General features: G+C 36.2%; 1 protein-coding gene across 1 annotated transcript; it reads left to right on the plus strand.

Annotated features, from left to right (window-relative positions):
- Positions 1 to 7,790: 7,790 nt before the first annotated feature.
- LOC131596051 (plastid division protein PDV1-like) lies at positions 7,791 to 12,090 on the plus strand. The gene is made up of 2 exons (XM_058868608.1): positions 7,791 to 8,254; positions 11,009 to 12,090. Exons 1-2 carry the CDS (start codon positions 7,937 to 7,939, stop codon positions 11,513 to 11,515), a joined length of 825 nt encoding a protein of 274 aa, XP_058724591.1. The 5' UTR covers positions 7,791 to 7,936; the 3' UTR covers positions 11,516 to 12,090.
- The last annotated feature ends 1,821 nt before the right edge of the window (positions 12,091 to 13,911 follow it).

A 13,911-nucleotide genomic window follows, 5' to 3' on the forward strand; every position in this document is an offset into this window, starting at 1 on the left:
GGATAGTTCAGAGACACAAACTTCGGAGGTTCATTAAAAAATGGCATGTTCCTTTTATTTTTATTTTTAAATTAAATTAAATTACATGTTTCCAGGGTATCTTTATCAACCAAGGATAAATGTAACCCAATTTTGTCTATATCATAAAAGCCAAATGAAACGCCGAATTCTTATAAGAGCCAAGCCTTCTTCAGTAGTATCCATTGATTTTTTTTCATAAGCAACTCATGTAATATAAGTTGAGTACTAGGGGTACTCAAACCCTTACAAGAAAAAACAGGCGAAGGAATAAACTAGCAAACAAACAATCAAATGCATACAAAAGGGTTTTTAAATCACTCGTAAAAATTACATGTAATCCTATCCTTAGCAACAAATGCAAGCCACCACCAAGAGTACCACAAAATAAGATAAAACATCTCCTCGGTATCCAACTTAGCGTTATTAAATATCACATCATTTCTAGTATTCCAAATACACCAACAAACAGTCAACCAAATAGCCGCCCATCTTCTACAAGACATCTTCCCCGTCAGTAAGTTTATGCAAGAATTGAGGTTGCCGCAACAGTCTACGTCTACAATAGCGTCTAAATCCAGCCAAGAATAAACTCTGCACCAAAAACTCCTCAATTTTGTGCACTGCAGGAACAAGTGTGTGCTGTCTTCAACCTGCATAAGACAGAAAACACACAAAGCATTCTGGCTTGAATCAATGATTCCTCTATGGAGAAGTTGGTTTCCTGTAGGTAATCATTCCTGCAGCAGTCGCCAACCAAAGATTTTCAGTTTCGATGGAACATAAGCTCCCCATATCCATTTTAGCCCTTGTTTCCTGCCATCCTCCAAAACAACTTCACCTTGTTCTTGCATCATCAATGCATAACATGACTTGACCGTGAAAACTTTAGAAGAATCGAACGGCCAAATGATCACGTCCGCAACGGCAACATTCAAATGAATATCCTGTAAAAGAACTTTCAATTCCTGTAACTCAATAGAAGCATCCAGACTGAGAACTTCTTCTGCCCGATTGACAATTCAGCACCAAACATCTTCGCACCAATACTCCATGTTAAAAAGCAGAACTGTCTTTAAACCAGATTTCCAGAAATAAGCTTGGAAACAACTCAGCAAGGACGGTCGAGCCCAGCCAACGTGATCTCCAAAAACTAGCCCATTTTCCATCACCCACCTTCATTGTTATTTTGTCCAAAATGCTATGATTTTTAGCTCCCAGAAGCCTAATGTCCCGCCACCATAATGAGTCTTTTGTACGAACGTTATCGGCATCTCTATTCCACAAAGTTGACCTCAATTCGCCATATCTCAAATTCATACCTCCACACCAAATGGCATCCTCCTCTACCAAGAGTCTCCAAATCCATTTATCTGAGTCGATACTATCGTCGATATTCTGTCACATATCCTTATAGGTTATAACATTGGTGTTATTTGCTGTGTCTGTTGATGCATGTTAAGGTTCCTCGGTAATCTTCTCCTTACTCTCCACATCATTATTAAGTTTTGAAGAATTTTCTACCTATTACATGGTTCAATTATTAGCATTTTGTTGCCCTAAGAGACCGCCTTCTGCATGGACACATCCCAGGTCATTGTTCACCACTGACAGCTTTTATGTGATAGTTGAAGGCGTTGTAATGTCTTTAATTATCTTATTAAGTGTATACACATTTAATTGAAGTGATTATGAAATATGGCTGAGTTAATTGACAATTTAAAAAAAAGTTAACGATTTGAAAAATATGCAAAAGCAAGTAAATATTACATAAAGAAATAAAAGTAAAAACTTTGTTATCATTAATATATTATAAAAAATACATTAAAAATTAATTTGTATTTTAAATTAAAAGTACAATTGAAATATTATTTATATAATATATTGAAAAAATTTAAACTATAGTAGTTATTAATAATAAATAATTTGGTTGAACAATATGTGTGCATAATAGCACATGAATGGGTGTCTAATAAATGTATGAGTGGTAAATTGCACCGATAGTAAAATATATAAAATTTAAAAGTAGTCTCTGCAAAGGACGATTTTTGGGAAATATTGAGTTCGATTCCTGAGAGAAATAATGCTTGGCCAATGCATGTGCCTCTGTAACACGAGTTGGATTAGTCGATCTATTATGTAGGTCGGAACTGATGCGAAAGAAAAAAATAAATAAAAGGAAATGTTAATCAATAACATTCTTTAAATGATTAAAATGGTAAATTTTTTTAAAATGTATTTATTCAATGTATTGAAAATATGTTAAAATTTAAATAGTAACTTTTGTAAAAAAAAATTTACTTAGTATTTAAAGAATGTTTCGGGAATACTCTTTAGCAAAAGTAAATATTTTTATTTAAAGAGTAAATCGTTGATTTTTCTAGAAAATAAGACAGGAGAATATAGAGATAAGAGTAGACTTAAAACATAAATATCATCTTTTACTACATTATACGAAAAAAAAATCCAAATAACCATGTTTAATAATTTATTTACACCAAAAACCATCTTTTCGGAAAAATTACCGGTATGACCAGGTTTCAGAGGTGGTCTCCACATAGGAGCCACCTCAGGTGGCGCCAACCCCCAAATTGTCACAACATATGCGCCACCCAGGGTGGCATCAATGTTGTTTTTTTTGTTTCTAGCCACCTAGGGTGGCGCCTTCTCACATTTTCTTTTTTTTTTTTGTTTTTTTTTTCTTGTTTATATACTAATTTTTTTTTTTAATTTTTTTTATTTATTAATAAAATGGTTTTTAACATAAATAAATAAGTTCAGTGAATCAGCTAAGTCGAGCGTCCACGGAAAAGAGTAGTTCATTGATTAATTAAAAGGTACATAGAAATAACCAACAGAAGAGATAAAGTAAAACATCTAAGAAATCACCACGGTTAAAACAATGTCATTAGGTCCATGCATCATTTGAATGGCATCAAGATCGTATTCCACCTTATGCCAGAAACTTATCGTTGCTCCAGTCACAGGTTCGGCCCTTGTTTTAAGCCTCTTGATGCTTCTTATCTGTTCGCCGGCCTCGTACTCCCCCTCTAAAAATCTCAGGAGAGTCCTCTTGAGTTGCTCGACGGAAGAGATATTCCAAAACATTACCGGCATGGGAGGTTTGACGGCGGAGAATATGACATGTCCGTTCCTTCTGCGATACTCCGGCTCAGGTTCGGCACGCCATGTTGATCTCCGGGGCGGCAACTCTGTTGTCCGGTGACATCCATCTGGCCTAGTGGTTGTCCGGCGAGGCATGGTTGTGTTTGTGTGATTGTTTGGTATTTGGAGTTTGTGTATCTGTGTGTAAACTCAACCATAGGAACCCCTAATTTATAATAGTAGTGGGTAGAAAAAATTAATGATGTTGCGTACTGTTTACAAGCACGCCTAACATGTATGATAAATGCAGACACACTGATCAATGACTGACTTGATGGGACTAGACGAAAGCATGCGTATTTGACTGACTGTCCAAAATAAAGAGTGGCAGTATGGGCCATGAAGACAATTTCACTACGAGACAAAGACATAACTAGTTGATTTAATAAAGGATAATACAAATACATAACAAATACAAATACGAATACCAATACAAATACAAATACAAATACAAATACGAATACTAATACAAATACAAATACATTGTCAATAAAAATACAGATGACATACAACTAATTGTTGGTGGAATTTGATCCACGGCTAGGACAGGTATTTTTATTGTGCCCGACTTCACGACATATGCTACACTTTCGTACCATTTTCTCATGATCCATCTCGGTTGTGATCCGGGTGCTGTTCGGGCGACCTCTTTTCTTTCTCCGCATGTTATCATTATGCCAAACCACGTCCCCTTCATACGTAGGCCAATAATCCTCCTTTGCCATCACTTGAAATGAGTTGTTGTACACCCCGAGCAAGGTATCTGCCTTGTAAATGGGAGATAAAAGTGCTAACGGATCTTGATGCGCATACGAACATGCTGCAATTACATGAGAGCATGGCATCCGAAAGGCTTGAAACTTTCCACAATCGCACCACCCTTCATCTATAAGAACCCTGTATTGTTGTCTCGGAAGGCCCTCGTTATGGTCAATCGTTTCCTTAACACTGAAGGTCCGGTTGAATCGATCGAAAGATGTCACAATGTGGCTGTTGGCTTTGGCAGATTGTTCTTTCATGAATTTGACGCATGTTTCGCTCCATAGTTGTCCGGATTCTATAACTGCATTCCAACGCTCACCTCTTTTTGCGAAAAGAGAAGCCATCCTATAGTATGTTGCTTCCACCAAGGCAGTAATCGGAAGGTGTCTGATGCCCTTAAACACCCCGTTCATAGACTCCACAAGATTCGTAGTCATGTGCCCCCATCGCTTCCCGTTGTCGTATGATCTGGTCCATTTCTCTCTAGCAAGACTGTCAACCCATCTGCCTGCATCTGGATTTGCCGCTACAATTTCTTGGCGATAATATTGGAACATCGGTTGAGTCAACGCATATCCGGCATTGACAAGAGTCTTCTGAAGAGCCCTGTCCTTTATCTCCCGCATGAAATTTTGTGCAATGTGTCGAATACAGTAAACATGCGTTGATGTAGGGTTTTGCCACCCGTTTGCTGGATTGTTGTACGCACTCTCGATGGCAGCATGTCTGTCTGAAATCAAGCAAAGTCCAGGTTGGGGGGCAACGTGTGTCCGAAGATTTCTGAGAAAGAAACCCCAACCTCCAGCAGTTTCTCCTTCCACAAGAGCGAAAGCAACAGGAAAGATGTTACTATTTCCGTCTTGAGCCACAGCCATCAACATGGTGCCTTTATATTTTCCGTACAACCAAGTTCCATCTATTTGAAGAATTGGTTTGCAATATGAAAATCCTTGTACACATGGGCGGAAAGCCCAGAAGAGCCTGTGGAATATCACATTTCATGGACAACTCTACTGAGGAGCATGTTTGGTTAATGACTAAGGTCTATATAATGTTGATGTTTGGTAAACTTTTATTCCCGGAGTCGACAGGTAACACTGTCAACTTTTTCTATTTAAGTAAATTTGACAGTATTAGCAAGATTAGGAAATATAGTTGGGGGTCCGCCGTTTTGGCGATGTTATACCAGTCTCTTTGTAAGAACGCGGTTGCCGAGAAGTGCACCTTCTATGGATGTGTGTTCCTCCTACAAGTATGGGGTTGGTGGAGAATGCCGACGATGTCCCCTGTAGGCAGGAACAACTACACATTCCCTTATGCAACAAGGTACGTCTTTTTCTCTTTTTCAACGCTATTCCTTGAATGCTAACTATCTTTTTCATGAAAATCTGAAATAACATTTTTGCTCTTTTTTTTTAGGTTCTGTGGTCCTAAATTGGATTACAGTAAGAATCCGAGGGGGGGTGTTGTTTTATATCGGGACCTAATTGATCACCTCCGAGCTGAAGATGTATTATCCCTAAACTTTTATATGATCATATAGATGTATTACAATTCATCATGCTTTTTAATAATATGTTATTTTTTCTCCTACGCAGTTTAATTGGAGACCATACTTGTTGCTGGACCATGAGCCAAACGAGAGTGACCGGGAAGTTTGGACTGCAGTAGTACCGATAATAAGGTTCAACATCGTGGAGATGCACCAATCTGACCGTGTGAGACTGCAGTTTGGCATGCATCAACCGATCCCGGATCCCCCCACTGATTTGGGTCGCTGGCATATTAAAAGAGTTAACAATCAATGGGACCACGCAGATTATCGTACATTCGCACCTGAATTTTGTGAGATGTGGAAACAGCGTCGCAGCCGTCTGCTACAATTCCCTGTTGCCCAACTCCCCATGTTTCCAAACGCGGGATACCTTGCTTGGTATAGAACAGTCACAACCCCCGATATGTATGTGTCAGACCCCTACTACCTACACGACCCCCGCCAACAACAACACGCACAACAACCACCCCAACAATACGCACAACAACCACCCCAACAACCACCCCAACAACGCCAACAACGCCGACAACGCCAAACATCCGAACAACCTGACCATGAGGAATATCAAACAACACCAACAACGCCCTACCAAAGTCAACCCATCCAACAACAATCATGGGGCTTCACCCAACAACTCCGTGACGCTGACCCCTCCACTAGGCTACCCGTCCAACAACAATCGTGGGGCTTCACCCAACAACACTACGACGCCGGCCCCTCCTCCTCCACTAGGCAACCCATCCAGCAACAATCATGGGCCTTCACCCAACAACACGGCGACGCCGGCCCCTCCAGCTACAATAGGCAACCCAGCCCCGACATGGGTCTAGATGATAATTACGACCCAAACGAGCAAATGACCACTCAATCGTCACAGTACCAACAACATGGATACCCCACACCCCAATTTCCACAACACCAACAATATGGGTACACCACACCCCAGCAAACAATGCCATTTTTTCAAGGTCAATCAAGCGCTGGGTTTTACCGACCATGTGACGCAACTCCACCGCCAAGACAAATCTTTGAGGGCATGGGGACCCGACTATTTGACAGCAACATACAAGAATACATGTCCAATGAGCGCATGGAGGGGCTAATCCGAGGACCGCCTACCCAGACACAACAAGAACAACCAAGGAATAGGGGGGGTCGTGGAGAAGTGGCTCGTCGAGAACCTTCCAACCGGATCCGAACAGTTCCAGATTGCGGAACTGGCGGTGAGAGGGGTCATGGTCCGGCGCCGGGTCGGAGGGGTCATGGTCGGAGGGGTCGTGAATAGCATAATATCCATGTTTTATTATTTATCTTTTTTGTACCGTATTTGTAATGTTTGATCTGTATGACCGTATTTCTAATGTTGTTTCTGCATTTCTTGTACTTGTAATGTTTGGAATGAATGACATGTGGTGTTTCATTATTTATTTAATTGTTAAAACAATTTTATTAATAAATAAAAAAACCAAAATATAACTTATTTATTTATGTTAAAAACCATTTTATTAATAAATAAAAAAAAATTAAAAAAAAAATTAGTATATAAACAAGAAAAAAAAACAAAAAAAAAAAAAAGAAAATGTGAGAAGGCGCCACCCTAGGTGGCTAGAAACAAAAAAAACAACATTAATGCCACCCTGGGTGGCGCATATGTTGTGACAATTTGGGGGTTGGCGCCACCTGAGGTGGCTCCTATGTGGAGACCACCTCTGAAACCTGGTCATACCGGTAATTTTTTCGAAAAGATGGTTTTTGGTGTAAATAAATTATTAAACATGGTTATTTGGATTTTTTTTTCACATTATACAAACAATTAGTTATAAAATAATTGAAGTTGTTGGACACTAAGTGACAAACCACACTTGTGGTAGCTATTATATCAAACTATGAAACCACACTTGTGGTAGCTATTATCTCAAACTATGAATTTTAGTATTGAGAGTGTTATTTTTGTCGACATGCCAACTTTATTTATTCTTTCTTGTGGTTGAATTTCCCTTGTCGATTCTCTTGAATTATCGTAAAATTAAAAATATAATTAATACTTTTAATCAGTTACTATAAAATAGATTTACTTATAATAATTTATAAATTAAAACATCCATTATTTTTTGAGATTAAAACAGTATCTACCATCGTCTCTATGCACAAAACATTACTACTTAATTACAAAATATTACTGAATAATATCTGGTAGTAGTAAATAGTAATTGAACAACTGCATTTATTAAAAAAATAGTAAAATACCATTGCAGTATAATAAAAGTATTCGAATTGAAAATTTCTTCTACAAGCCAAAACGACAATTCAAACAAAAATTCCTTTCGTTGTTTTCAAGTATACAATTACACGCTCTTTCCTCTTTATTCCACTTTTAACCCTCAACGACGAATCCAAATTTCACTCTCTCTGCGTTTTCACTCTCTTCTCGATGAAATGAAATGGAACGTGCAAATGGAAGAAATAGAAGCAATTCTCGAGAAAATCTGGGACTTACACGACAAACTCAGCGACGCCATTCATTCAATTTCACGATCTCATTTTCTCACATCGGTGAAAACTATCACGAATTCCTCTCACGCTAAAAACGACGCGGTTGCCACCGAAACGACACGCGGCGGTTCCGGTTTTGTTTTCGTGAAGGATTTTCGGCCGCAGAGTGAAGACGGCGATGACGCTGTTCGTGAAGCGAAGAGTCTTAATGCTATAAGAACCGCGCTCGAGAATCTTGAAGACCAGCTCGAGTTTTTTCATGTGAGTTTGAGTTTTTTTAATTGATTTTTGAAATTTTTGGTTGTTTGAACGTTATTTTGATGGTGCAATTGGTTTTTAGGTCGTTTTGTTCGGGATTGTGTTCTAGGGTTTGGTTAATTGGTAATTAGGCGCGAAAGTGTTTATCTGTTTTTTTCAATAGAATGTTTGTTGTGGTTTAATAATTTGAAATTATGATGAAATTGAATGTTAATACGTCACTGTCGCAGTAACTGCTATTTTGACATTTTTTCTAAATAGGGCATTGCAGAATAATAGCCATCAATTCAAATTCTTCGACATTATAATTTATAACAGTTCTTTGACTACACTGGTTATAGTGTATATTGTTTTGTTTTCTTATCAAAACAAAATGTAGCGTTTGCTTTAAATTGTTTGTGAGTTTTGATTGGGAATATTCTGTTTGAGTATTATAATTGTACGTGTACTAGGCCAGTTTAGTTGCGTTGGACAATACTGGTATAGGAATATATGACCTCGAGGAGTGACTATATGGACTGGAGAAACGAAAGGAAGGATGGAATCGTGAAATGTGAAACATGTTAATGATATTATCTGTTTGATTAATTAGGTTACAGTTGAGTGTCGAACAGAAGAGAAATGTTAATAAGACATTTCTTGCGTTGTTTCAATGTGTGGTAAGTAAGTGATGCGTTGTTCTATAAGATAGTAATCCTTCTCAATGGTTCTGAAAGAAGTTTTTATCTTCTTCAAAGTGAATACCATTTTTTTAATTGAACTATACATTTTATTATAAGGAAATAGAGAAGTTTCTTCCTTCTAGTCTAAACTTTGTACTGGATTAGGTTTGCTTTTTAACTTCAGTTAAGATTCAACGGTATATTCAGTAACTTTATGAATTTGTGATAATCAAAATGCTTGCAATCTTCCCTGTTTTACAGATCATAGTACTATTAGTATATTGTTGATTTCGGCTTTAAAGAATGAATTTTAGGAAATAGAAAAAATTGGAAGATTGTCTGATAAGTGGCAGCTGTGATATTTCATGTGTTAAATGCGGCAGAAATATACCAATGTTGCAAAAACCAACATAATGCTCATTTTTTTACTGTAAACTATATACTAAAAATCTATGTCAAGTAGTAGCGTAAAACAACTAGACCAAGTTTAGTCAAGTAAGACTACTAATGCTACACAGCATCTAACAAATGTAATATTGCAACACTTACCATTAAAATGAAACTTACTATTCCTCTTAGCTTATTACAAATATACACCCCCAAAGAAAATAACCCAAACATATAATGTGTGCTTCATAACATAGCAGGAAGTGAAGCCATCTTTATTGGAAAGAGTACTAATGATATTCCCAATTAATTTTGTATGCATGATCAAGATTAGTTATATTATAAGCCATTGTTATTTGGTGAAATTAGCTCTTTTCACTTCTCATGTTTTCACTTGATATGCCCCTTGTTGGTGTATGACATACACAATAGACCATTAGTTTTTTAACTTAGGAGATGCAAAAGCTTTGAAAATTTTTCGGGAATATGAAAGCTGGATGGTGCTAGAAAATGATTCAAATAGCTGGTAACTTGTAGCAGTAAGGGAAGAAGAGAACACAGTCAGAGATGGAAGTTGATTGTAGCAAACCATCTAGAAAGAGAGCCAATCAGATCTAACTGCAGCCAAAATGCAAGTGAAATTGCAAATGAACACTAAGAAGTTTAAACCTCTAAGGCTTAAAGTAACTAAACCCGAACATTGAAATCATTTAAAGTTTTCTAGGTTGGAATCATTGATCCTCATTTTTTAAATCAAAGTCTTCTCCTTACCATTTCCAGTACTCTTAGAGCATAGATGGTCATCAACTGATGGCTGGTTCATGGAGATAGTCAGCTGGTCACCGGAACAAAAGACAAAGTGAGAAACTATAAAAGAAACCTCGGTCGTAAACCAAAGATAGTTCTAGTATGATTTTCTTATGAATCCCTAAAGTACCTCCAATAAAAGTCCTAGTGCCTACTATTGTCTGGCATTTCTGTTTGTATTCAACGGATGGTACTATCATGCCGCAATTTTCTCTCTTTAAGCCACAAGAGTGGCCACAATGGACTCCTGTGATAGTGAACTGCAACTCAATGGAGGGCATTGTATCCACTAGGGGCCATGCCGCGACAATGTTATTATTCCGCAATAGCGCAAAATTGGTAATCCTAATTATGCTGTGTACCTAGTACTCCTATTTATACTGATAATAGAAGTCAAGTACCGATGTAGTACAATTCCAGCTCATTGAGAATACTATTGATACAAGATTAGCATGTCAATAAGCAAAATATTCTTATACCCATTAATCCTTCTAATAAATAAAGTTTGACATCACTTGTATAACGTAAAGAACCCAATACTTTGACGGTCAGGATGAGATAGAACCTTCATATTCATAAAGAATAACCCAATTGTTGTTAAAGATAATGAATAGAAATACCGTTCCATGGAAAGGAAGGTTTGTATAACAGGGATAAGTATGATTTAATGAGTAAAATGTAAAGGTCTATTATTTGGTTTATGTGAAGAATAAGATATTTAATGCATAAAATGAGCCGACAATATTGTTTCTCCTTTAGTTTCTTCTGGAACATGAGAAGGTTTACTGATCAGTTAATTGCATGCTTGATTTCTTTACCATGAATTTTTTTGGGCCCCATCTTGTTTTTTATTTAATATGGTTTTGTTCTAAATTAGAATTTCATTCTGTTTCATATGTAGACCATTCAGACTCAGCAGCGTGTTGAAAGAGATGCTGCAATTGCTCGTCTGGAACAGAGTAGAATTGTTCTTGCAATGAGACTGTCGGAACACCGTGGTAAAAAATATAAAGTCATTGAAGAAGCTCTTGCTTTTGTTGGAGATGTACAGGATGCAAGCGGCCTTATATCACCTGAAGTTTTTGGACAACCAAAATGTACAGCTGAGAATTTTGTAGCTGATAAAGGGAAGAAATCTAATATCATCATTAGTGCTTTTGTCTCGAGTTTCAATTTTGTGAAGAAATCTTTCGGGTTGGATCATATGGGTGGAATAGTGGGCAATGCTGCTTTGGTTGCCGTTAGTATGATTGCTATGCTTCATTTACATCAGGTAACTAACCATGGACATCCATTTAGGGAAGAAAATAGAAATCATGGCAACAGAACTATGAGAAGAGCAACTCAATTGGATTCTTCTTCTGGTGCCCATTCCAGTAATCTGGATGTATTGTTGGCTAGAGGTTAGGATTTAACCTCAATCCTTGTGGTGGAATGCTGAGGGTTATGCCTCTAGCGATGTGTTTGTTTTCTTTCTTTTTTTTTTCTTTACTTTTTTCTTTTGTCTGTGCTCTTGGTCCTTTGTTTTTTCGGGGTTTCAATGGAGGGCTGAAACCTGGTCTAGGGGAGGAGAGAATATGCTAAAATGGAGGCATACCTACTCTAGAGAGTTTTTCCTGAAGTGAGTTGGTATAGTTTGATATATGGTTTTTTGTTGGGACTGAAAGTTTGCGCTAGTTGCGTATTAGTTGATCTGATGATGTGTGAGAAATATAGGTTGTGTTTGCGAATTCCCACTTGTGGTTCTGATGCAGATGCTTATACTTAGCTGGATAGTGTCATCTGTGATAGGCTCCTATATCTTTTTTGTGGGCTTTAGTTTACAAAGTAAGTATGCCTTCTACTTTGATTTTTCTTGTAAGTTTTGGTTCCCACTTGGTAGAATTAGAATCTTTTGTGAGAATTCTGTTGCAATGAAAGAACTATTTGGTGTCAATTTTCAAGAAATTGGTTATGCAGTACTGTATTGGTAGTTAGTTGTCACCTTTGTTTCCCTCTTTAATCTAACAAATGGTTACCGAAGATTCATACATTACATCAAACCTATTATTTTATAGTGATTTTATAATATTCATAAAAAATATAGTTTATAATTTGTCTATCAAAAAACTGATTCAAATTAAATTGCATAAAATTATATTGGATTTTTTAATCAATCATTCAAAAAAGAATTGAATTGCAAATAATTTTATCTATTAATTGAATGTATTTTTATCTCAAAACTAATATATAACATAGAGTCTTAGAATTGAGAGATGCACTTGGGACATAGAGTCTTAGAATTGAATTCTTCAATTTTATTTTTGGAATAAATTTTGGAATTCAGAGTTCAATATTTTGGAGGGAACATTCACTAGTTCATACTATATTACTTCTGTAGCATGGGCTTTAATTATAAATACTAAAAAAAAGGGAAATTCTTAGAATCCTATGGAATTTTAAAAATTTCCTCAGTTTTTAAAAACACATCTTTGGATACACTTCATAAACATATAAATTAGACATTTAAATTAGACATTATTGTATTTTCATGAGATATGGTAGTAATGCATAGGATAGGAGTGGGGGTTCTAGTGACAAGTAGCAGATTTCTTTTGGAGAACATTAAAACGGTATTTTGAAAAAAAAGAACATTAAATCAGTTTGTAGCATCAGTAAATAAACTTCCAAAATATGTAAAATGAATTAGTAGAAGGGAAGGTGGAACAGTAACACCTTCGTTGGAATTCTAAAAGAGCATAGTAGTTACAGATAAAGTGATTACCCAATTGAGAACAATATCAAAAGTGCAATAGCCCAACGGAAGGAATGTCGGCATATTTTCAAGTTCATTTTGCTTTTAGAATTTGTGTCTGCCCTTTTTGTTATTTACATGTAAAAGGCAAAAGCTAACCCTAACAAAATAAAAACACATAATTAGCTTTAGTCATACTCACCTAACTCTAAGCACTTCTTTTGACTTCTCATTGGATGCATGTCTCACGTATCATTAGATTTTTGTAACGAGCTTAAACATTTAGAAATGATTCTTAGACAAATAGACACATTCTACCTTATTGTACTTGTTCTCTATTATTATTATTCTGCCTTTTGTTAACTGATGTTTATATGTTCTTCACTAATAATCGCCTAATGCTAATGACAATATTTCTAGCTCCATTTTCTACTATGCATGTGATGGATAGTTTCAACATTATGACACTTTATGGTAATTAAGTACCTTTTCTAATAGTAATGATTTCAAGATGTTAAGTACTGCTAAAAAGAGGCTTTCAAGCTTGAAAAATAAGAGTTTTAGCTTGAATCATTATTCATATGTTTATTAATGACTCTCCTTTTGATTAAACATAGTCCAACCCTTCTCAACTGATTTGTGAGTCATAATGTTGATCTCATTTATCGTATAAGATTTGTGCATTAAACTAATTTTTGTAAAAAATATAGATATACAAATTTTTGTAATTTTTTTGTAAGATTCATTTTTGTAAAATTTTTGAGACTAGATATACAAATTTTTAGCATGCCAAAAATTAAAAGAAAACATGTAAAGAATAGGGTTGGTCCTGTACACGTGCAAGGAGATCCACAATATAAGGTTTCAAAATTAAATGCCTCAATTTTGAGAATTTAATCTGCTACCCCTATTTTATACATGTCACCCTCTTAAATAGGGCGTTTTTATCAAATTATTCTTGTAAAATACCGGATTTTTTTAAATTTTCGATACCGTACCAAAAATTTCATATAAATACCAGAAATTTTGTTGATTTTATCAATTTTATCGTGCTTGATGCTACATATCAG

Source organism: Vicia villosa, linkage group LG4 (assembly GCF_029867415.1).
Source record: "Vicia villosa cultivar HV-30 ecotype Madison, WI linkage group LG4, Vvil1.0, whole genome shotgun sequence".
NCBI classification, from domain to species: domain Eukaryota; kingdom Viridiplantae; phylum Streptophyta; class Magnoliopsida; order Fabales; family Fabaceae; genus Vicia; species Vicia villosa.

What these genes read in the sequence shown, in the direction of transcription:
- LOC131596051 (XM_058868608.1), top strand. Translation starts at nt 7,937, where the DNA reads ATGAAATGGAACGTGCAAATGGAAGAAATAGAAGCAATTCTCGAGAAA. An exon ending in ACCAGCTCGAGTTTTTTCAT is followed by an intron (nt 8,255 to 11,008) that starts GTGAGTTTGAGT and finishes TTTCATATGTAG; the next exon opens with ACCATTCAGACTCAGCAGCG.